The sequence below is a fragment of the Magnolia sinica genome, chromosome 3, assembly GCF_029962835.1.
Source record: "Magnolia sinica isolate HGM2019 chromosome 3, MsV1, whole genome shotgun sequence".
In the NCBI taxonomy this organism is placed as follows: Eukaryota; Viridiplantae; Streptophyta; class Magnoliopsida; order Magnoliales; family Magnoliaceae; genus Magnolia; species Magnolia sinica.
Genome location: NC_080575.1, coordinates 61,370,249 through 61,396,478, shown reverse-complemented (window position 1 = coordinate 61,396,478; position 26,230 = coordinate 61,370,249). Strand labels below are relative to the sequence as shown.

The 26,230-nt window shown below is 39.6% G+C and overlaps 1 protein-coding gene across 2 annotated transcripts in view; it reads right to left on the bottom strand.

Annotated features, from left to right (window-relative positions):
* Positions 1–25,747, bottom strand: part of LOC131239956 (ATP-dependent DNA helicase Q-like 5) — a 69,576-nt gene extending 43,829 nt beyond the window's left edge. The window contains exons 1-6 of one of the 2 annotated variants that reach the window (XM_058237920.1): positions 24,370–25,747; positions 24,153–24,272; positions 24,014–24,067; positions 5,014–5,123; positions 4,532–4,744; positions 4,338–4,416 (exon numbers count right to left, since the gene is read on the bottom strand). In XM_058237920.1, the coding sequence (XP_058093903.1) occupies positions 4,338–4,416; positions 4,532–4,744; positions 5,014–5,123; positions 24,014–24,067; positions 24,153–24,272; positions 24,370–25,665 (1,872 nt within the window). In that variant the 5' untranslated portion in view covers positions 25,666–25,747. The remainder of the gene's footprint in view (positions 1–4,337; positions 4,417–4,531; positions 4,745–5,013; positions 5,124–24,013; positions 24,068–24,152; positions 24,273–24,369) is intronic. The other variant, XM_058237919.1, reaches the window with a different exon arrangement.
* Positions 25,748–26,230: the final 483 nt, after the last annotated feature.

The window sequence follows — 26,230 nt, the reverse complement described above, 5'->3', positions numbered from 1 at the left end:
GATGGTGGGTCCCATTCCATTTGACGTCAACAAGCTCTGTGGGTCCCACCAGATATATAGCTGATGTATTAACGTCAGCAAGTTCTGTGCATCCGATCATGAGGTACGTGTTATATCCCAACCGTCCATCTGTATGGACGTCAGCAAGTTCTGTGGCCTGAACGTGAGGTATGTGTTATGTCCAAGCCGTCCATCTCTGTAGCCCACGTGACCTATGGGTTTTATCTACACTACCCAAACTTGTGGACCCCACCTTATATGTGTGTTTCATCTCCACCGCCCAACATGGGACGGTGGGGCAAACCCGTTGTATGTATTGAATCCAAGCCGTCCATCAAATGGGCCACCCCGCAGGCCCATGTGATGCGGCCATTATGATGTGTATTAGGCCCATGTGATGCGGCCCATCGTAAGGTGTATTAGGTCCATGTGATGCGGCCCATTGTGATGTGTATTAGGCCCATGTGATGCGGCCCATTTTGATGTATTTGAGGCCCAAGTATGAGGCCCAATGGCATCTATATGAGGCCCATGAGTGAGGCCCAATGCGATGTATATAAAGCCCTTGCGTGAGGCCCAAGGTGATGTATATGAGGCCCATTGTGATGTGTGATTCCACCAGGATGTATGTAATGATGTTTATGATGCCCATCTAGGTTCCTAGATGATATTAAATGGGCCATGCCTTAGGAGCAATGATGATTTAATGTCCACGTTGTAAGAGCAATGATGGTTAAATGTCCACATTGTAACTTTCCCTAGGGCCCGTTGTTAAGCCCATTCTCATCTCCCCTTAATGGGCTAACCCAAACCGTTGAGCCACCATTGATGATTATATTACCCATCTTTCCCTTGATTAGGCTATCCCAATCTGTTTGGCCCCCATTTGATAATGATGCTTTCCACCATACCATGTAGGACCACCCAAGCCTTGGAGCTCATCTTGTGTTCGTACCGAGCCTTCCATAGGGAATGTGGCCCACCTAGATTGATGTGTTTGTCCAAGCTTAGTAACCCAAACCCGAGGCCCACTTAGATGATGAGCAGGACCGTTTGTAGGGTTACGTAGTCCTGGATGTGTGGATCCTACCAAAGGCCGCCTTGTATTCGTATCAGGCCCTCATTGGAAAGCCCAGTTGTCATGATAAAAGGAGTGAGGAAGCCCACTTGTTGTATACCCACTTGACTCGCCCCATGAGACATCTTATCCTTGTATCCAGTTGCTAGGACCTCAGTGTCACGTATATATCGTCCACACCGTCCATTTACTTCTTTGGGACAAGTGTGAGGCCTATCCTTGACGATAGTACACCATCACCTCTTACTGTATATGGGAGAATATGTGTTATCCGATTTAGTATATCCACTGTGTAGAGCCTATCTCGATAAATGGGTTAGACCCACTGTCCTTCCAGTGGACCCCGTCTTGGGATATATGATATATTAGTACTTTGGGAGGCTAATCTAACATAGGACATACCACATGGACTCCTATAGTTATAAAAGGGGCATGTCGTTTAGCTCCTACTCTTTGTATGTGATATGTCGATGATGGTCGATTGTGGATTATTGGTGTTTGCCCTATCAGATAATCATGTCTTTGTACTTTATTACATCATGATACATGCCCATACGCATCATATGTATGCATGTTATGAGGAGTGATTGATCATAGCATATGCTATTGGGTTGGTTTACCATGAGACTCCTTGTGAAACGGAGTTGCCCCGACATGAGCGCGCGGTACGCGCAGGTTTGATGCATGACTGCATGGTATGACTCATCTCGCATTTTGTGATATGACCATCGTATGCCCTAGCGACATCAAAGTTGAAGCCTCCACAGGCATATTGTGGATGGCCAGATGGGACACCGGAAATCTTTTTCTACATGGGGTGCTATAGATATCCTGAGTGAAATTCCCTAAACCTTCTTGATACCAGAGGACGCTCAAATGTCTAGACCGAGTGAAAATACATAATCGCATGAGGGTCATATACCAGTAGGACGCGTCTCCCACTGCATTGTGGTCGGTTGGAATGGGGTGTGGCCTTACTCGCCCGAGGGAGTAGGCAATGTTAGGCTAAGTCTGACCAGCTCATAAATGGGTCCGCTATCGACGAGCCGGGCCGATATTGGCAGGCGGATAGTGAGGTCTCTTCCACTTACCCAGTCGTGCGCTTGATGGGGCAGTAGGTGGCGTAGAGTGTACTAGACCCTGATGATGATTCTAGAGAAGTAAGGTACTGATATGTGGACTTACTAAGCAGGAGTTGCATACTCAACATTTTACTCATTCATTCATTCATTCACTAACCACTCGGGCTAGTGGTGCGCAACTAATTTGTTATGTGTACCCTCGCAATGGCCATGATTTCAGTTGGGTACGCGACTAACCTGAGATCAGGAGTTTACCACATTGTGTCCGGCTATCCAAATCAGGTATGGGCCATTTTGGATAGAAGTCCCTTGTAATGGATCCCACAGCTTGTGATACTACGTACTATCATCCCAACTTCACGCTCTAGCTTGGTCATTTCATTCGCACCGCATATTGCATTGCATCCTCAACACATAGCATTTAGTTTACTATGCTTCTGTATTACATATCCTGAATAAGGTTGATGGTATTATGGACTCGCCAGGAATTGTATATTGCATTGCATCCTCAGCATCTGATATTTGGCTCTCTATGACTTCGCATTTGCATAGTCGATCTACATTGCATACTCTGATATTGTATAACTTATGGATTTACCAGTATTTCCGCTTACTCTGACATTTGTGTGCTTGGCACTTATCTTATGCACACACTTACAGCACCCTCTAAGCTTTCTATAAGCTGATGCACGACCATTGCATGCAGGTGACACTAGGTCGCAGCAGCATTGAGGCAGGAGCTTTTGGCAGATCACTTTGGAGATTTTGTTATTTATGTATTTCCCTTTCGGCATTGTACTCGAATGTTTCTATTAGTAGATATGCGGTGTTGATGTTGTCGTTTGTGACTTGGTTATGCTTGTGATTATGCTCCTTTACAAAAAAAAAAAAATAATAATTAATTAATTTTTTTTTTTAATCACACTAAAAACCTCCTTATAGGAGCCCAGGATCGGAATCTGGGCGTATGGGCACTGGAAGCCGAGAATGGGGTACTACGGAGGCTAACGGCGCCAGATTCGGCGATCGAGAATTCTGTGAGCCCGGTTTCCGAGTTCGGGGCGTGACATTACCACCATTTGTCAACAGGCCAATAATTCCTCGTGCCAACACAAGTTGGCATGCCTGCACATCTTTATTACATAATACACAAATTAAAAACTCAAGTCAACTTGAATATCACCCGAGTTTACTCCACACGATTGGATTTAGAGTTGGCTCTATGAGAAACGCATTTTCACAAGTTCCCATTGAGTTGTTGTCAAGTTATTTTCAAGTCAATAGATTCTTTCCTAGATTCTACATTTTCTAGATTTTTCTATTATTCTTTATATTTTATTAATTCACATATTGACATATATATATATATATATATATATATATGTAAGTATGTATGTATGTATGTATGTCTGTATGTATGTGTGTATGTGTGTGTGTATCATCATCTAAGACTTTTCCCACTTAATTGGGGTCAGCTACATGAATCTTGCTCCATCGGATTCATAATGGAAGTTATGGCATAAGTTTGACGCCAGCTACTAAAGTGACCCAACCCTCTTTTATTTGAGCTTGGGACCAATAATGAAAGCACAAAACTCCCACAGGCGCAATATAATACGCTGTTGGATAGGATGATTACAATCAACCGCTATCTAATAGTCTATTACAGTGTGCTTATGTTTGTTCAAAGACAAAAGCTTCTTCACCTACCTTCGTTATTAGACAAGTTCAGTAGGAACTACTGCTAATGTATACATGCTTACCAAAGTTAATGAATGATGTGGGTCTCCCTGGTTCATCCATTTTAATTTTGGCCGTTGATCCTCTAATAATTTTAAGTGCAAACACTGAATTTTGCAAGATGGACTAAATCGATTAGTATGTAGTGTAGTGGAACCTGCAGGCAGTTTGGAAGAGATTAACAATTTTTTTTTTTTCATTTGTCTTTATATTCCTTGCACTTTGTCTATAAAGAGAAAATGAGATATGGACTCTTTGGAGAAAGATGGAGACCCTAGACAATCGAACAATGGGAATCACTAGTATCTTTATCCTTCTTGTAGCTTCTTTCAGAGGACCTCTCTTGTACCATATGTAAGACAATGAATATTCTGTCCTCTTAAAGTAAATTTCATCATTGTGGGGGGGTTTAAAAAGCCTACTAAAGCAAGACATACCTGAAATTTACAGTAAACAATGATGCTTTTAGCTTCAACTAAGGGAGATGACTGCATCAGCACTATTAAATCCTTCATTCTACAAAATGTAAGTTATATTTCAAACAAAGGGCATACAAGATACATATCATGGACAGGCATAAGAAAAATTAAGAAGCATAGTACAGTAAATTTGCAAAATGAGATATACTTACCTATTTCCACTTAATGTGACATTCAGCTGTAAATTCTCCCTTATTTGAGAAGTTTGAATAATATTGGTAGAGGGAATCTCTAAAGCGCACACAATGGCATGCATGGTTTTGGTTGTTGCTGTAGCAGTCATTGCAAGAAAACATTCAACATTGAGCTTGGTTCTAAGTAGTGATGCCCTAAGCCTCAAATACGAAGGCCGAAAGTTATGGGACCTGTCAAGCAAAAACATGAATATAGACATTGACAGCAAAAAAGAGCGAGTTCTGCTATTTTAAAAAAATACATCTAATTTATAAATGTGCAAAAGTTATAGTATAGAAGACTAGGATTTGCGAGTGATAATGACTGGGAAATATAAATGCAACATGCGTCTGGTCAAAAGTAAATTTTCAAGTACCAATCTTTACTATCTAAAATCATGATGCACCCCTTAATGATTCCAAAACCAAGACGAGTAAATGTCGTACAAGATAAAACTTACCATTCAGAAAGGCAATGGGCTTCATCAACAACTACAAGTGATAGTGGAATGGCTCCTAATTTTGATAAGAATTCTGAATTCAAAAACCTCTCTGGTGAAACAAAAAGCACCTGATGCATAAAACATGCTGCCTCAGATATGACAACAATCATTCAATTCATCCATTATTAGACGATATGACTAGACCCAAATAAGACGAGGAATTGCAGAAACATGATGTGTAACAGGTGTATAACTAACGGTATACATTGACACTTGAGGGGTGAACCCCTTGTCTTTCAGAACATTTTTATGTAGCAGAGTTCAAATAAACTTGACCCAGAAGTCCATTGAGTTGGATAGACTTGAAGAGTTGGTGAAAAACTTAGAAAAACTGGAAAATGAAAACTAGAGTGATTTATAATGATTTTAAAATGTATACATTATAGTTATAATTCATTGATTGTAATCAACCTATGTAATAGACTATTACATAGCGGTTGATTGTAATCGTCCTATGTAATAGTCAATCGCATTGCACCTGTGGGAGTTCTATGCTTTAATTGATTGTGATAGACGATTAGAGCAGTGTTCTATATACCAGCGGTACGACAGATAAATGTCGGTGGATATTACCAATATCCAACCAACCAATGCAAAAAAAAACAAAAAATAAAAATAAAAAAAATGGTATAATAAAGAATGCAAAATATCACCAATAATATCGATATCATCGGACAATAAATTCCGATATCTCGGAATATCGAAAATATCGAGAGTAATCAGCGTTTTTCCTTTTAGTATATATACAATGCATGTAGCAACGATAACAATGTAATACCTGCAAAATTCAGAAATATATATATATATATATATATATATATATATATATATATATATAATCCATGAATACTTCTCTTTTTGCCAAAAAATTTCGGAAAATCTGTTCCTAGGTGTGTTGTAACAACTCCACTGGAGTTGTTTCACATCGAAACATGAATTGGGTGGGGAAAACCGCAATCCAAGAGCAGATTCAAGCTGGAACCCTGGTAGGGAATTACCGCAACGTGTAGGACCCCTCTACTATTTCAAAGTAGGGGAGTGCACAAATGAAGAACCTATTGTGTTTGAGTATAGCACAAACAAGCAAGAACCACACGGGAGGGAAATTAGGGAGGAGTTTGATGCAGGACACATGATTTAATGCTAGCATGCAACGTGGAGATTATAAAAGAGTCCATAAAGTAATTTAATTAACAAAAGATGTTAACCCACCAAGTAATTAAGAGTAAACAATAGGAAATAAAACCTGACTTAACCTAAATCACATGCCCGCATGCTAAGAAATCACATAAATCAATTAAAATTAGGCCCGATGGAAGGATAGAACTTCCAATTTAGCATAGGCACGTTCCACACTCAAGGGACTGACTTGTTCGTTTTATGACGGGGTTAGGAAGGGGGAAATCTGAAATTTGGAATATTATGGTTCATGGGAATTTGGGATTTTAGAATTAGGATTTTTAGAAATTGAGGAAAATAGGAAATTGGAGATCTAGGATTTAGGATAGGGTTATGGATGGGGAATCAAGAGATTTTGATAGGGAAGCGAGGGGAAATCAAAGGATTGAGCGGTTGTCCATACGATCAGCCTAGGAGCTCGCACATGTGAGTCGTTGGCTAGGGTTTTTGGGTCCTCAATGGTTTATTTTGGTTGGGGTTGAGGTTGGATGATGAAAAGTTGAAGAAAGAATTTGGATGGTTTTGGATAAGAAGGGAAAAAGAGAAATTAAGTTTATTTTTAGAAAATACCTCTTTTGGATAGAATTGAAGAGAGAAAGAAGAAGACAGATGGAAGCCCCGCACCTCCATTGAATGGGGAATGGAATCACACCACACCCAAGCTCCAAATCACATGGAGTATTCTTCAAATCACATGAAGAAGAGAAAACACAAAGCTTTTTTTTTTTTTCTTCAAAATAATAGCATTAGGGCTTCACACTCCCATCTTTCTCTTTTATAGTCTCAGAAAAGACCTTTTACAAAAAGATGCTCTCAGATAAGATTCTCAACACAAAGACGCTTAACAAATTAAAAGTTGTTTCTAACTCCCTAATCTCAACACAAATATAAGGTATACCAAAAATAACAAGCATGTAAACAATCTAAACAACTAAACTATTTCGTGGCCCATGGGAGTCTACGATCAAGATGTCCGATGATGATGCTCCAATGGTCCGATCATTGTGTCCACCCAATCCAATGGTCTGATGTGTCCATCAAGCTCCTATATGCAGCCCACGTGCATCTTCCTAGTGTTGGGTTTTCAAAGATACATGAACATGCACATGGGGTCTTCAACGTGGCTACGAATGTGAATTGGGCCAAGTGAGCCCATGTAATGGTTGTCTAGCCATAAGGAGACTAGCTCAACCCTCGTCCTCTGGTATGGTGCTCGGATGTCCTCATCAGAGTTGTTAGGCCTACTCAAGAGTATAGGTACCAATGTAGACAACATTATAGCTATAGATCCAGAATGTGGATGTGAGTATCGAGGTATCCGGCCACAATAAGTGCAAATGCGAGTGTAGGTAATAGTTACGATGCAAAATCAATATCCAATGATGGGCATATTGGTACATTTCGATGAGAATGAGTACCAAAGATGTTTGAGAGTACATGGCTTATTATCGTTAACTCATGAGCAAACACACAGTATTGCTTATATATGGAGCAATAAGACTATAGCCACCCCAGTGGAGATAGGGATGACAATTTGAGTTGCCTCGTTACTCCATGTGGGTCTAAGGCCAAGGTAGAGTTTTGGTTCATTTTAGTGTCCAGTTTTATTGTTTGTGTTTTATTACTTGTATTGCATGACATTTTAATGATATTGAACCCATTTTGGATATAATTGCATCATTTATGGTCAACAACACATGGTTTTGTCCCTAAGCGATGGAAACTACTATAGATATTTATTTTTAATCTCAAGTCATGGGTGTGTATCTTTAACTTTTTGATGCAAGACACTTAATCACTTGCTTTAAAAGCTCGAACTTTTAGTGTAACAGCCCGAGATTTCACGGCCAGAGTTTATACTTCTGCCGAGAAAAGCGGGTGTTAATAATGTACAAACTAGATGCTCTGAAATCGCACCCTATTTTTTTCGTTTGGTTTACATCCAGATACATTCATGAAGGTAACATTCACAAGAATAAAATCAACTGTATTGATTATATTTCATCAGAGTAAAAGAATAATCAACGGCCTTCCCAATGGAAGCTTATTACATTTATCGAGTTCACAGCGGAAGTATAAAACTAAATCATAAATCTATCTTCTCATTCTTTCATATAATCTTCTATAGGGAAGTAGTTCTCTAAGTCTTTAATCTGTACGTCACCTAAATCAACTGTATGGTTGGGAGAGGGTCAACGCCCTACTCATAGTGAAGGTTATCCTTTAAGATTAACAGTAATTCAAGAGATTCATAAAGCACTGTAAAGGTTCTGATACGTCAAGTACTCCATACTACAAGAGATATCAATGCGCAATCAATCTATATGAGATGCATGCCTAGCAAAGTATATGCGGTGTATCACACTTAGCGATGGTTACAATGTGGAATATGATTAAAGTTATCTGACTCGCCCCGCATCCCATACTACAAAGATTCGCTGGCATGTCCCACGCTTAACATGGTTTTACACAGTTATCCTAAGACGGCCATAACACATGACCAGGTGAATACGCAACCAGAGATTGGAGCGACTATTTGCAACAACCAACCCCCCCAAAGAAAGGAATTGATGTACTGCGTATACAAAATGGTTCACGTACACCAACCAGTGCAACATCACCTGAGAACCTTGGAATTACATGGCGCCTCAGGGCCGCTACCGAAAACGCATTATGTCCACAATATTTAATCGATTACTAAAAGACGGATTCCCAACATAGTACTTGCACCAAGAGAGAATTCTTTTATCAATGGAAGGTTAAGAATATCAAGACACCTGCCGAGCCCTTATGGAAAAAGGGGCGAGTGACAATAACCAACTCGAATAAGAGGCGAGTGACGAAGGTCAACTCGATCACGAGGAGAGAGGTTAAAGCCAGCTCAATAAATAGAAGAGCGGCAACGGCCGATTCTTTAATAAGGGTGGCAACGACCAACTCTGTAATTAGAAGAGCGACCACCGTCAATTCTTGGTAACGGAGAGTGGCAGAGCTAGATTAATGGTAAGGCAAGAGTAAGGCTTGTATCCAGTCTCCCGTGAATCCAAGAAAGTCTCTTATAATGGATATCATGTAAAAATCTCAAACGGGCCAATAATTGATGGTGAACATATAATAGAATGGAAGATTCAAAGTGATATGTAAAAGGCCAGATAAAATACATGCAAAGGCAAGATCAAATTCATGAAGGCATAAAAAGGCAGGATAAAATTTTCAACTTAAATTAGCGTAAGCCTAAAGGATAAAACCCTCACCAGTGTTTCTAGCACCGTAGGACCCAAAAATTGACTCGATCCCGACCCTGACTTGGTCCAAAACTCGATGAGTCAACTCAATGCACACTCTCTTTCTTTTCTTTTCTTTTCTTTTCTTTCTCCTTCCCTTTCTCTTTCTTTTCCTTTCATTTCCTTCCTTTCTTTCTTCCTTTCTTCCTCTCTTTCTTTCTTTCTTTTCTTTCTGCTGCTACTGCTGCTCGGCTGGGATCTCACCCTGCTACTGCTACTCGACTGAGATCTCACGTCCCTTTCTCTCCCATTTCTCTCCCTACTTGGCCGGTCTCTCTCTCTCTCTCTCTCTCTCTCTCTCTCTCTCTCTCTCTCTCCCCTTCACTATGTTCTCCCAACAGTGAGATAGGGAGGTTTTTATACCGGCAAGGGTTCTCTAGAACCTTCTTGCGTATGTTGCGTAAGGGACGCCTGTTTGGTTGCGGAAACTGGTGCATATTGGGCTGCATTCACGCAGCCCTGTTTTCTTTACGCAGCACGATCGGAGGTGGTGTGAAGATCCCAGCTTTCGTTTCTATCCATGCTACCGACGTGGAAGGGATCGGGTTTGCATGGCCCACCATCTGAAAGACTCGGATCTCTGAGATGGGTGGTCACAGTGGGCCACGGCGTGCTCCAAACGGACGTGTTGCAGAAGAATCTGGGTCCGACTCTCCATTGGAGTCGATGGGGCCCACTTGTGGTGATCTTTTAATAGATCCGGGTCGCTCCATGGTTTCTCAATATCAATCTAGGCCACGAGTCGAGATTCGAATTGGATCCAAGTTCTGGGTGGGCCACACCAATAATCAACGTAGCATCGCCTTCATCTGACATTGTGACCTCATGCGTGTGCATGGGGGCTCATGGACGGTATGGGTTTGGTAGGTTTTACCTCCCGGACAAGGTATCCCGTATCGGTATCGGTTGGCGTAACGATGCCCTCCGATACCAATACGGATACCAGGGCGTAACGGCGATACGGGGACGTAATGGCCCGTAACAGTGGTTAAAAAAATAAAAAATAAAAAAAAAGCCAAAAAAATATGAATTAAATCCAGAATATTCTAAGCATTCCAAATATGCATTCAATTATAAATTGGAACATGTTTATGGTGGTGTAACGGTCCACTCTTTGGTGAGAAGTTGTATCAAACTGTCTGATGAATTTATGAACCAAACAACCTGGATTTGACTGTAAAACTCATATATTTAATTTTCTAACTATCCACTATCAATGATAGATATATTAGAATGAATGTAATATGAGAATATCTTACATGTGTAGGTGTTTGCAATTATTTTTCTTAATTCATAAAAAAATATAAAATGACAATAACAATCTGTAAAATGAACATTAATATGTTCTACTATGATTAACACATCATATTCTACCATTAAAACATCAAAACATTCAATAAAAAATAATTTTTCGAATTTAAAAAAAAAAAGGCCGAAAATAGTGCGTAAATAGAAAAAAATTTATAAAAAAATATAAAATGATAACAACAATCTGTAAAATGGACATTAATATCTTCTATTATGATTAACACATCATATTCTACCATTAAAACAGCAAAACATTGAATAAAAAGTATAAATACCTATTTTTGAGGAATTTCTAGAAAATGGCCCACAGAGCTTAGAATCAAGAAAATCCTTAATATAAGTTGTTTTTATTTGTAATATCAAGCTAAGAGTGGTCGAAAATAGCAATAGAATGATTTAGGAAGAGTTTAGAAGAAAGAAGTTCCAAAAAAAGTGAAAAAACATACCTTAAAAAGCAAAAAAAGGCCATTTTTTTACTGTAACGGCCGTTACAGCTACAGAATCGGCAGGTGACCGTTACGGCCACGGCCGTTACCGATACGTATCGGCCGATACGCCCGTATCGTAACGGACACGGTACCCTGCTCCCGGATGCAATGGACAGTTCCAATTATGCTATTGGACGACTGTGGCGGTCCACAACTGATCCTAGCGGACGAACGACGAAGAGAGGAGAGAGACTCCCTCTCGTATCCGAATTCGACCAGTTCAAATACGTTTGAACCGCCTCTAGCGTCCGGTGCACTGCCGGAGTGCATGTGTTGCGTGCGTACACAACTCAAGTTGGGGTCCACAGCGATGTTTTTGAGAGATCTACACCGTCCATTTGTTTCTCCACCTAATTTAAGGGGTTGAGTCCAAAATTGAAGCATATCCAAAATCAGGTGGCCCCAAATTTTACTATTAATGTTCGATCTGTCCACTGGGTCCGTTTTACGATGATCTAAGTGCTATAATTTTACACGTACGATTATTTTATGATATAAAGGTATGGTATAGAATTTCGCATTAAACGGATAGTGGGAACCGAACCTTGTGGTCTGGAATCCAGTGGCCCTTACTAATGGCGTTCTCGTAATTATTGTTGATATGGGGGTTTTGTGAAATTTAATAGCTCCATATGGTTATAGGCACGTTTCTAAGTAATTCTTATAAAAGAACTTACATCTAAATCGTCATGGAAAAGGAGTTATTCGTCTATTCATTTAAAAGAAGGTACGTACGTCAAATTACATGATGGATGGTCTTGTCACAAAATCAACGGTCAGATGGCTTGATCTATGAATGGAGATCATTCCCAACGGTTAGATTAGTGACAGGGCAAGGATGTAAGGCTAGAATAGTTGGATTGGTAACATACCCACGTATATGTTACGGTAACGCTCGAGGACTTTCGATGGTCGAGTATCGAAAAGTTCAGGGCGTTACAGTTAGAGTATGGCAAATTAATCCCTTTATCTCATAGCCCATGCCCCACGTCTCATGGGTTAGGACCTCGGCCAAAACCCACTCGTGGGCCCCAAATCACATAGGCCGCCCACCCCGAGTGTGTCCCCGCATCTCACGGGCTACCCCACTTGAGCCCAGTGTGAAATGCACATTAATCACCCCCAGTGAGGAGTCTCGAACACGAGACCTCCCCCATGGGCCCCAAAACACATGGGTCACCCACCTCGAGTGTGTTTCCGCATCCCACTAGCTACCCCACTCGAGCCCGATGTGAAAATGCCCCTGCATTATTCACCCCCGGTGAGGAGTCTCGAACATGAGACCTTCCGCTTTGATACCAATTTGATGCAAGACAATTAACCACTTGCTCTAAAAGCTCGAACTGTTAGAGTATGGCGAATTAATCCCTTTATCTCATAGCCCAGGCCCCACATCTCATGGGTTAGGACCTCGGCCGAAACCCCCTCGTGGGCTCGTGGGCCCCAAATCACATGGGTCGCCCACCCCGAGTGTGTCCCCGCATCCCACGGGCTACCCCACTCGAGCCCGGTGTGAAATGTGCATTAATCACCCTTGGTGAGGAGTCTCGAACACGAGACCTTTCCCGTGGGCCCCAAATCACATGGGTCACCCACGCCGAGTGTGTCCTCGCATCCCATGGGCTACCCCACTCAAGCCTGGTGTAAGCCCCTAAATTACTTTTCCTAAATTTCAATGAAAACTTCACCATTTCCTAATTTTTCCCTCACGCAGCAATACATATCCCGATATACGCAATATTATTGACAAAATTAATACAAGTTTCGATACGCCAAGGTGCGATACAAATAATGATAAAGATACCTAAAACATTGTTAAAGGGTTTGTGTGTGCGCTCCCATCAAATGGTTTATTCCCCAACCAACATTTGTTGAGTTACAACAGAAGATGACAAAGAACTTTTTAAAGAAAACAACGAGGATTAAGATTTTTTACCATGGGAAAGACAAAACGACCCAAAAATGATGGGATGAATGGCTACAACTACAACTGGGCAAGGCCAAAGCTTGTCCTTGCCTCATGAGCTCAAGGAACTAAAACAAAGCCTAGCCTGCCCATTAGTTGATGTCCTATATATTATTCAAAGAGTACAACTCAGTACCAATGAAGGTAAGATAAGTGTTATTTAACGTATCTGTTTCAAAACCTGATTTCACCTAACCAACCACAATACTCTCCCCAGCGAACTTCCCAATTGTCAACCACCTTTAAGTTGACCTCTCTAAGTTTCTTTCACTCTAGGAGCCACCGTCTTACCATACCCTATACATAGCAAGTCAGCAGAGCCCACTTGTGGAAGGGTAACCAAATTCAACAAAAAGGACAGACACCTCTTAGCTGATGAAGTATAAGATTGAATCGAAGCTCTTGTCCATTCAATCTTTTGTGGCAAGTTTGTGATGTTGATAGTAACCCTTCACTCAAAGTCAAGGTGTTCTATATCGATAATGGCAGCTACAACGGTCACCATCATTACCAATACGGAGTATCGGTGTAACAGCTGATACAGGGGGAGTTACAGCCCATATGCCCTCATATCGATTGTTGTTTTTTCTCAAAAAAAATCTTTTTTAAAAAATACCCAAAAAAATCCAAAAAAAAAAATGAAAATATTCCAAATATGCATTCATTTTTTATTTTAAACATTTTTATGGTAGTGTAACGGTCCATTCTTTGGTGAGAATGTTGTATCGAACTATCTGATGAATTTATGAACCTGGCAACCTAGGATTGACTGTAATCCTTTTATATTTAATTTTCTAACCATATAATATCAATTATAAATTTATTAGAATGAATGCAATACCAAAACATCTTACAATTGTCGGTTTTAGTATTATTTATAGTATTGGTGTATTACATACCTCACGACTCACGTACATTTCATTTTAACATGAATAAAGTAGGTATTCATACTAAAGAGCTTGGGCGGTGAACCTTTCAAAATCTACAAAAATAACATAAGAAAGACTTGATTTTTTTAGGGTCGTAAGAAGGCATTAAACATGCACACACTAAACGGATTGGATGTCTTCCACCCATCACAATGGGCCCCAAATGCAATATAGAAGTTTTTAATGGTGGACGTCTCATCCTTCCCTCATGCGGTCCATTTGATAATGGACAAGCTGTTTTTTAGGGCCACAAGAGAGCATCAAGGGAAGTACATGATGGATAGATTAGATGTACCATACACCTTATGGCAGGCCTCAGATATCATGAGTGAATATTAACCATTGTGTTCTAATATGTATAATGCCTTTTTAGCTATAAAGACTTTACCTGTAATATAAAACATGGTTGTTTACCAGGTTTCAGATTGCAGCTAAAAGTTGTAATCTATTTACAACCTGTAAAGCCTTTACAGGCATCCAAATAGCCCCTGTAATCCCTTTACAACTTAAGGACTTTACAGGCATCCAAACGACTCCTTAGATTATCAATAATTTCAGAAATTATATTTTAACCCCTGGAATTAAAAATCTTCAAACAATTCCCCCTTGAGATTCCAACTTACAAGCACATCTACACTAATTTCTTGTAATATTCGATAGATGGATTTGAAAATTGAATAAAAATATACAAGCATTAATCCTAGCATTATAGTGAAGGAAAACACAAGAATTCATGACTAATCCACATTATAAATGAAATAGAAGGAAAACGACGCAATGTATATATACAATTTGATTGCGTTGTATGAATAAATAAAAAATAAAATAAAAACTAATACACGGAGAAAGTAGAGAATTCCCTCACCTGAAGATGGCTAAAAGAAAAAGAAAAAGAAAAAAAAAAGGTTTTCCTTCTGTTCTTCTTTTCATCTCTTTCTTCTTCTTGTTCTTCTCTCTCTCTTTACCACGTCTAGTAGGAGTGTTGGACGTTGGTCCCGCATTTAGGACAACACCACCTGTTGCGTGCTTGCACCCTTTTTTTATTACTATTTTAATACTTGTTTTGGCTCATGTGTAAATGATGACCATACATGTGGCAATCGTACTAATGGTCCTACTTATGGGCTCTTCGAATTTTCAAACGAGGGTTCTAAGAGGGTGATTTTAAACGGATGGTCCCTGTGGTTTTGGCTCATGGGTGGGCGGTTAGAGGACTGATCTACACTATATATGGGTGGCTACAGGTTGTAGCAAATGGATGGCTTTGATTGAAGAAAGGTCAGCCCAAAATGTAAGATTGAAGGGATGGTTAAAGGGTTCACAACCTACTTATGTTCTCTCTTCCCCAAATTTAGGAACATGAGATGTTTCCTCTTTTACTTCTTCACTAGAAAAACGCCTACACCCTAACATGGATCTTACGTGATGTATGAGCCGTTTCTCTCGAAACTAAACCGGTAAACTCTAAGATAAAGACTCATACTACCCAATGGACTATTAAAATCATGTTTAGATGAGCCATTTGGTAATTATGGTGGGTATGATGAATATGCTCAATGAATGGTTGGATGAGCTTGAAAATCAAAAGTGAGTGGTCAACATGATGGTTTGTTGGGTAGATATGAAAGTATGCAATCGGTTTTGAGGATGGTTTATCACATTGGAAGATCTTGCATGACGAACGTAGGGTGAGCGTTCGGATGAATGCACGTGTCGGTTTAGGATAAAAATGGAGGGATTGGTCCACCATCTTGAATGGATTGATTCGAATAGTTTAAATCTATTATCACATGGTTCACTGGGCTGATCTATCTTATGGGTTCAATAATCATTAGATCCATGGTAGTGATCATGGGTCAAACAAAGGCAGATAGATCTCGAAATTTATGGGTTGGCTATGGATCATTATAGCTTAGATTGTACGGTTTAGAAGAGACTGATTTGATGTCCAAGTAGGAAATCTAACTAAGCCAGATTTTGGTGTTAATGAGGGTCATGATCAAGTGTATTTGATACAAGGGCTGTGGGTCATGATCGGGTAGGTTTAGGGAAAGTTCAATGGTTAGATTTAGGCTAGATTAAGGATGAACAGGTGGTCTTGTGCACATGAGTGGTGAGAGTGAGCGTGTACATTCTCATACATATACACGAAATCATACTAATTATATATAAATCAACGATTAATACTAAACAGATCAATCACACATATCAATGGTCAGACCTTGCATAAATTAATGGATGCATTGTCAGTCATGTGTAAATGATGAATGGGTAGATCTACGCGTGTATGATTGAACAAAAGTAAGTGTGCATGTATGTTTGCATACAAAGGCTTACAGAATCCCCAGCCATTACATCTAACCCTCTCTAATACCTTGTTCAACAAACTAAACAAGTAAAAATACAAAGATTTATATTAAAAGAAGGGTTGGAGCCTTCTTACTAGATTAGAGCTCCTAGGTGGATAATGTTCTGCGTTGCTTACGCTCTCCACTCATGAGTCTAGATGACTTGAGCTCCTTTATATAGATAAGAATTACAACCCACTCCCCACATGTATCTGATGTGAGACTAAACTTACAAGACTAAATATAAAACAAGACATGGAGCTTGTACTCTCAACATGTAATAATAGGGATATGAATGGCAAATGACCCATAACCCATCTCATGAGATTCAGAAAGGAAAATGTAAGGGCATTGATGATCTAGGTAATATTGGTCTCGAGCTTTCCATAAGGCAGGAGGAATTGGCATGTCAATTGTTGATCACTTAAGTAAGGATTTCTACTAATTCTATGGAGTTGATATGTGCAACAATCACCTGGTGATGATTGACTCACATCATATATAGGGCTTGATTCTAGTTGACTAATAGAGTTTTTAGCCCTCTATCCAAGGTATATGTTACTTTCGGTATTGAAAAGTCTTCTTATGTGTGGTGTCTTTTTTCTTTTTTCTTTTTTTCTTTTTTTTTGGGGGAGGACATACGCCTCCCTAACAGACATTGTGACGCAGTACAAGGTCAAATCAATGCCCCCCTAAAAATGGAAACTACAATGTATAGGGCATAACACCCGTTACGGTCCCTGTAACAGTTGCTACGCATGGTAACATTAAAGAAATTGAGGGGAAAAGAGAAAGGAAAAAAAAAACAAAAAACAAATGAAAAGAAAAATACCTGTATCTTCTTCTTCTTCCTCCCCTTTAGAAAAATGAATGGATGGCATGGCTGTTTCACAACCACGCATTTAAATTTTTTTAAATACTCAGCGGTGTATGTTGCTGGTGCACTTGCATTTTTTCATGTCGTCCATCAGTTTTTCCAGTTCATTTTAGGGCATGGTCCTTAAAATGAAGTAAATCCAAATCTCAAGTGGACCACACAGTAGCGATTGAATGCCCGTTGTTAAAAATTTCCTAGTGCCCATTATAATGTTTATTTGCCATCGAACCTTCCGATAAGGTCACATAGACCTGGATGAAGGGAGAACACAAATAGCTGCTTGATTTAAAACTTTTTTTGTTCCTAAGAAGTTTTTGATGGAGGGAATTCAATCCCTATTGTGTGGTCCACCTGAGATTTGGATCTGCCTCATGTTTGGGACCATGCCCTAAGGTGAGTTGGGAAAAAGGATGAACAGCATGGTTATACAAGAAATACATCAAGGTGGGCCCCACATTCAAGGCATTACTCACTAGTGGTCCACCTGAGATTTGGATCCACCTCATTTTTGGGACCATGCCCTAAAATGAGTTGGGAAAAAGGATGGACGGCATGGATATACAACAAATACATTGAGGTGGGCCACACACTCAAGGCATCACTCATTAGTGGTCCACTTGAGATTTGGATTTGCTTCATTTTCGGGACCACGCCTTAAAATGAGTTGGCAAAATAGATTGACCACATGGATATGCAATTACATCGAGGTGGGCCCCATGTTCAAGACCTCACCAACTAGTGGTCCACCTGAGATTTGGATTTGCCTCATTTTGGACCATGCCCTTAAATGAGTTCGCGAAATGGATGGCATGGATATACAATACATACATCAAGGTGCGCCCCATGTACAGGGCCTTAAAAAAATTGTACATGAAGCATGTATCAACTCAAAATTAACCAATTAACTTATGGGACTAATGTTGCTAAGTCACAATCTCAAAGTCAAATTGTTTGAATGATTCTAACCATTAATTTGTAGACACTTATTTTTTTAAATAGGACCATTTGATATTTTTCATTTTTCACTGTCCAATAAATGTCCACTGATCCATTAATGGGATAGGTGCCAATAGATTGCATGAATTGTATTTTAATTAAATTGATCAGTGGTTGAAGCTAAATTCTAAGTTTCATGAAGTGATTCACCCGAAATTACACCCAACAACGCTGTATACCCAAAATTTCTACACCATTGCGCAAATATCAAATTTTGAGGGACTTTTATGTAAATTCACTATAATTTCAACGAGCTTTATTTTTAAAATTATTATTGAAGTTTATGAATTTTGTGATTATCGCATCCATGTAAAGTATGTAGCATGTGTACACATTGTTTTGATAGAGCATGTTCATTATAAAATATTATGGGTGCTCTGCCCTAGATTATTCCTAAAAGATTATGGGTGTTCCGCCCTAGGTTATCCCTAAAAGATTATGGGTGCTCTACCCTGGCTTATTCCCAAAATATCAAAATTCATTAGAAGTGGTTATAAAAAATGTATTATGGAAAGTATACTTTGAAAAGTTTATATCAAGAAAGATTCCATATTGTTGGACATATGTATCAAGAGGAATTCATGCACTAAGTATCCCAAAACACTTGCAAATAGTGGGGCAAATTGATCTTTTATGAGTCGAAAATCCTTTAAAGCAAAATACGTGGGGCTCTGCGACCCTTAGGTTGAAAGACCTTAAACCTTAATTAATACCTCTTGGTTCACCTTAGTCTGCGTGGAGTGAAGCATGTTAGGATTATGACACTCCCACTGGAATATGGGTGTTTTAGCTCAACCACACTAAATTGGTCCCTCACCTTAGTCCGGGTGGAGTTACACATGTCAAGATTGTGAACTAATACTAGAGGACGAGTGTTGTATTGGGAGGGTTTTGGCCTACCATAAAAGGCCTAGGTGTTCTGATGGCTGGTGTATTGGGAATGAAAGCATTCAGTACACATGCATTCATGTTGCATCCATATTTAAAAGCATCTCTTATTGAAATTAAAACTTGATCCTTATCTTGCGATTGTTCTCAATTGCAAATGTTACGTATCATTAAATTTTTGGTAATTTAGCTATTTTTGGAAAAATTGTTATATTTGGAAAACTACAATATTTGGACAAATTGCTAAATTTGAAAATTTGTTATTCTAAATACAGTGTCATCTTTGGAAAGTGAGTTATTGTGAAAAGAAAGTTATTTTTTAAAAGTGAGCTCATGAAGGAAAGTATTGTTTATATAAAGTTTTACTTTAGAAAGTTCTACTTTTAGATAAAAAATTTTAAAAAAAAGTAACCATTGTTTTGGACCTAGCAAGTTTCTCTCATTGGGCTTCACAGCACTCTTGTTGGAATTTTAAAATTTTAGGATTAGGATTAAGTCAGAGCATGAGTGGAGGCGTAGTTGTCTTTACCATGGTGTGTCGTAAAGGCCGTTACATAAAGGTAACAGTGGCAACCATTACACGTTACGGGGTCGTAACGGCCATAACAGCGTTATGGAAAAAAATGACTCGTAATTGCCGTTAACGGCATGTTACGTCCCGTATAAAGGCCATAACAGCCCCGTAATTGTCTGTTATGGGGAATATATAGGTTTTCCATACTTTTTAATCAACATTACGGGACAGATACAGGTTTTTCAGGATTTTCTTTCAATAAAAAAAGAGACTGTAACGGCCGTTATAGGGGCGGTAACAACCATTACGACCCATATCATAAAGGTAATGGTGGTGGCCGTTACAGAACACCTTGGTCTTTACTGGTGTTAAAGTTAGTTCCTTTTAGAGTTTAGATGTTGTAAAGAGCCTGGAATAAGAAGTTTTTGTACGACTTTGTTTAATGGTGGTGATGATTTTAGTTGATGTATATTTCATAAGATTCTGTTCATGGCTTTTGGGGAAAAAAATATCTTCATATAATCGATTGTGTTGTGGAATTTGGTTTGTGAATGCTTATATTTTGAATCATGTCTTGGGATATGGGATCAGGGTTTGGCCAACCCGGATGCCAAATTTCGAGACATGACATCAGATCCATTAATTTTATTTTTTCAATGTCTTCTTCTTCTCCCTCCTCATCCAACCTATCAATTTGCATGGCCACAAGAAATATCATCATGATTGGCCACTCCTCAGCATCTACATTTTTGCTTTTGCACCTTCCATTCTCATTATAAAAGTTTAGACAGAAAAAGAAGAAGAAAAGAAAGAGAGAAAAAGAAGAGAAGATTTGGGAGAAGAGAGGGACCCAAAATTAGGGTTGATGCCCCCACTCTCCCTATTTATATAATGAAAAGTGCCCTTAATAATAAAAGCAAGAATCCCCATCACGTCCTAAACTATTATAAGCAAAGAGCAAAAAATCTAAGTGAGCCTAAGTGGGCCATATAGTGGTATGGCCCACATCCACATCCTACCCCTCAAGTTGGAGCATAGATGTTGTTGATGCCAAGCTTGGAGTATATGCTTGTAACCTGATTGTGATGAAAAGCCTTCATGAATACATCAACAAGTTGATCCTGAGATCCAACATGTGGTGCAGAGATTTCTCCACTAGAGACCTCACCTATGAAGGAAAAGTCGACTTATATGTAGCTTTTCCATGATAGACCGGATTTGTTAGCAATATGGGATGCCGCTTAATTATCACAAAATAATTGCATAAGTAGATTCATTGTAAACCCCATTTCCTACAACAGTTTCTTTATCGACATTAATCACAAGCAGTATTTTAAATAGCAGCAGTGGCCAGTGTGTTGCATAGCGTTTAGCCCTCCATAGCATGTAACGTAAGTAGCATAACTACATAATACTTCTATTTTATGGTAAATAGTAAGGAAAAAATATAAAAATGCCTAAAAGATTATTCATTTTTTCAAGTATAAGCATGCTCAAACAAGTTACTAATTATCATTTATCAAAAGCCAATCCACATATATACGCCAAATCAAATCATTATCACGCCAACAACTTTCTAAGCAAACCACTTTAATTAATAATATATTATTGAAACCACAATTCACAAGGGTACCAAAAGTGAGGGAAGGGCTTTCTTTATTATTTCCCTCCATTTTGAGATGAAATTGTGAAAATACATATTCATTCTCTCCACTTGTTTCTTCATTATTGACCGTCCAACTTTTCTCAAATGAATGATGTAAATTAATTTTTTATTTTTTCTCCACCTTTTTTTCCACATCATCTGTCAAATCAAGTGTCAATGTGTCATTAACATTAAATGATGAAAAAAAAATATTCGTTCTCACTCTACCTTTTTTCCAATAGGTAGATGTAAACTAATTGTTTAGTCTTTCTCCACCTTTTTCAATGTCATCCATCAAATCAGGTGTCAATATGTCATCAAATAACCCCATCTTTCTCCTCTCCCATCTCTTATCATATAAAGCTAGTTCCCACCATCCAATGTCACATGTGCTAGAGATTCTGGCCACGTGTTAGGGAACCAGGCCATTTATCAGGTAGGGTGCATTGTGAACACGCCATATACCAAAAGTCATGGTAGTGTACACATCCAGCGAGACACATCTACATTGAATCAGGATGAGTTGGCCAATACTGTCTGTATCAGGTCAACTCATCCTGATTTGGACTGACACATCCCAAATCAGAACGAGTGACCGAGTCAAGACCAAGTCGCTTGTTTCCATCGTACAGGCCAGTCAACTCATCTCGGTTCCCACCAAGACCGATACAACTCAGACAGTGCTGAGTTGTATTGGATGATTTTTTAAACCATGGGTGGATGAGACAACACAAAATAATGGCAGTGAACTATCACCATATTCCAGTCCCAAAAATAATACCAGATTCACACAAAAATGAACAACAACCAATTCTTTAGTATACCCAAATCTTAGAAAACTAAACAAAACCGACCGATTCACCAATTCTGAGCATGAATCAACTGATTATAGGTTTGCACTAATTCAGAGAGGAATTGATTCAATGCCCAAATTTGGTGTGGCCTATTGCACATCTGCATTGCATCGGCACATCATAAACCATGTCAAGCATGACTAGGACTGCTGCCAATGCATTACATATAGATGCAGCTAGACCACACATAAGTTGTAGGTGGTTGTCAAGATGGACCCCACATATGATGAATCCTGTACTAAATGAAAGCCAATCGGACTGTGGTCCCACAAAGTCAATTGCAGTATTTATATGGTCTATATACAACCATAGACCTCTTTTAAGGTGTTTGGAGCAGCTGTACAGCACAGTCAGCACCACTAGTCTCTTCAGTTGTGTATAGGATGGTAACCATACAACCATACAGTAAAATGCAGCTATACAATTGCATGCAAGCTACATACAGTTGATATATGCGTGTGTGGCATTCTAGTTGATTTTGGAGTCCCTATTAGCATTAAATTTTCCTAGATGGATTAAGTGATCACACACATACATATGTATGTATATAGGAGTTACACAGATATATATGTATGTATATAGGAGTAACACAGATATGTGTGTGCGTGTGGGTGGGTGGGTGGGTGTGTGTGTGTAGGAGATTTAATCAATTGTGGAGTCTATATACAAAATGTGAGGTTAAAAGAGGGTACAAGAGCCTAATCATCTTACACACGCATGCACATGCACCCACACAACATACATATACATATACACATGCATGTATACGTATATAGGAGTTTTAATCAAGTGCGGAGTCTATATACAAAATGTGAGGTCAAAAGAGAGCTTTGTACCAAATTGTAAAGCCCAAGATACTTACACTACTGTATATAGAAGACATGTGCATGGTATTTTGAGAGTTATAACAGATTTAGACTCTTTTGTTTGGCATCTTTAGTTCTTTCTTTAGAGATAGTTTAGGAAAGGGCTTATGTGAGCAATAGGAATTTTCCTTGGCTTTCTAGCATTAAATATTCAACTTTTGTAAAGGCTATATATAAGAGAGAACCATGCATATGAACAATAGGGATGGATTGTTGATGGAGTTCTTTTGAGATTTTACAGCATGGGCTGCTCGAGCTCTAGTTCTAGCATTGGCTGCTCTATTTCACTTCAGCATGTGTTTCTCTAGTCCATTATTCGTGCCTATCCATATCTTTGGAGGTTTGATCATCTAAAGGTATGTAATTCAAAATTAATTCCTTCAACTTGGTTGCATCACATATATTGGATATTTATCAAACCTTCTACATTAACGTCCATCACAGATTATGTCAGCCTTAAAAGACAAGTAATATTATACTCCAATGAAGACAATAACGACCTCGAAGCAACATAACTTGCAATGCAATGAAATAGAGAACACCAGCTAAGCTCATTATCCATCCAATTTATGTTCAAAAGCAACACATAATAGGATATCACCAAATTATTGCATTTAGATACAGTACTATGAGTGCGTCAGATATGGAACCAAGTAATCATCCAAGCATAACAGGATTTTTTGTAGCTAACTCTAGTTAGTTGGGATAGGGCTCAGATGATGATGATGATGATGATGATGAGATGTGGAAACAAGTTGCGAGCTATTTATGGCATTCTCACAACAGTTAAATAGAAGGGTGAATAAACGTTATTACCTTTATTTTTCTATCTCGAACGTGTTCTAGTGTCTCTGAAGCTTCTTCACTTGTCTGAAACCACGAAAAAAGATCAAATCCAGTAAGCCAATCCTACAATCTAGAGAGAGAGATAAAGAGAGAGAGAGTCTTCAATCACCTGACTGCTACAAAGAAGACCGCCATGAAGCATAGGAGGTAGTTTCCTTAGCTGGTCAACCATCAAAGCAACTAGAGGACTTACTACCAAAGTTACCCCATGTAAAATCAGTGCTGGCAACTGAAAAAAGGAAGCATACTTCTCAATATCAGCAAATGGTCCTTCCAAAAAGAAAAAATCCATTGGATAGAATCACAAGAAAACAGACCGAAATTACCTGGTAACAAAGAGATTTCCCAGCGCCTGTCGGCAGCACCAGCATCGTCGATTGCCCTGCAACCACCTGCTTAATTGCCTCCAGCTGCCCCTCCCGGAAAGAATCATACCCATGAGTCAACTTCAGCAGATTCTTCAAATTGTGATCTGAAGGCTCCTCCCGAGCAGCAATCACAGCCTTTTCAATCAACTCAAAATTGAACTCCGAGCTTCCATTCTGCTGCAAAGGCTTGGAAACCAAACCATCCTCGTCAAAAAGAACCGCTTCAGTCTCACTTCCTGATTTGGATTTCTCTTTGCTTCTCCACTGAGATTTCCTACCACGTGACAATGACGGCAATGGATATTTTCTTCTACCACCCTTTTTTCGAAACTTGTGCCCATAGCCGTTGATGTTCAGCCTGACAAAGTTCCCTTCGCTGACACATTTCGGCCGTTTCACTGGCAGTGGGCATATAGTAGCACAGATCGAATTAGGGTGGTTTTTTACAAGTCTGACACGGTCAACAGCACGATTGGGTTGAGCACCGGTCACAGGAGGTTCTGCATCGGGTTGGGATAGAGATGCAACAGGGTGATTGCAATTCACATCCTTTTCAATCTCGATTGGATCTAAAGGCAGATGCGGGGTCTTAAGGCAGGATGAGAAGGATGTGGATTTGGAAACATGGCCCGGGCGAGAGGATTGAGTACCGGTTGCAGGAGGGACTGCATCAGGTAGGGAAGGAGATGCAGTGGGGTGATCGCAATCCGCATCCTTTTCGATCTCAATTGGCTCAAAAGACGGACATCGGGTCTTAAAGCGGGATGAGAAGGATGCAGATTTAGAGAAATAGCCGGCAGGGAGCTGATCGACCGAATTGAGGGCGGAAACAGCAGAGTTCCGATCAGAGGGGCGGTGAATCCTGAGGGAAAAGCCGGAGATATCAGAGAGATCAGCGGTAAAGGCAGGAGAAGGATCGGAGGATTCGGGTCCTACGGAGGATTGGGATTGGGATTGGGTTTTGAGGTGGGGTTTTTTCCTCTTCGAGGGAAGGGATTTGGGATTTGAAGAGAGGGAGGAAACCCTGACCTTAGATTTCTTATGAGAAGAAGAGAGGAGAATCGTCTGAGGAGGCGTAGATTTTCTTGGAGGAGTTGCGGAGATGTGAGAAGAACCGGAGTCGGTATCGGATTCCATGGAAGAGAAGGGGAAAAAACGAGGGAAACTGAGGAGAGGAGAGGAGATTTTCTTTCTTTCTTTTGAGTGCTGGGATTTTCCCGCCAAATGTCGATGGCAAGGTCGTAAATATCTCATTATCGGCCAGACCGGAATGAAGGGGTAACCGGTTTATTTTCGGAGGGTTTCGGAGAACCGTACCGGCGAGTAATCGGACCACTGGGCCGGTATTTTGTAATAGGACGCCCGTCCGGATTTCGGGCCTTTAGTTGGAAGCGGATCGCGTAGTGAGTAACTCACTGGGCTTAGCGTACTGAGTAAACTCTGTGAGGTCCATCCTGATTCGTTTATTTTATCCGTTCCGTCTATACATTTTATAAGATAATTTTAAGGCTTGAGCTAAAAAATGAAGCATATACAATATTCAACTGGACCACACCATAGGAAACAGTTGAAATGAACATCTACTGTTGAAAAATTCTTGGGGGCCACAGAAGTTTTGGATCAAGCTTATATTTGTGTTTTCCCTTCATCCATGTCTTTATAGAAAAGGTTGGATGACAAATAAAAATCACCGTGGGAACTAGCAAGGTTTCAACGGTGGAAATCATTATCCCCACTGTTTCCTGTGGTATGATCCACTTGATCTTTGGATATGCTTCAATTTTAGGCTCAACCCCTTAAATTAGATGGAAAAATGGAT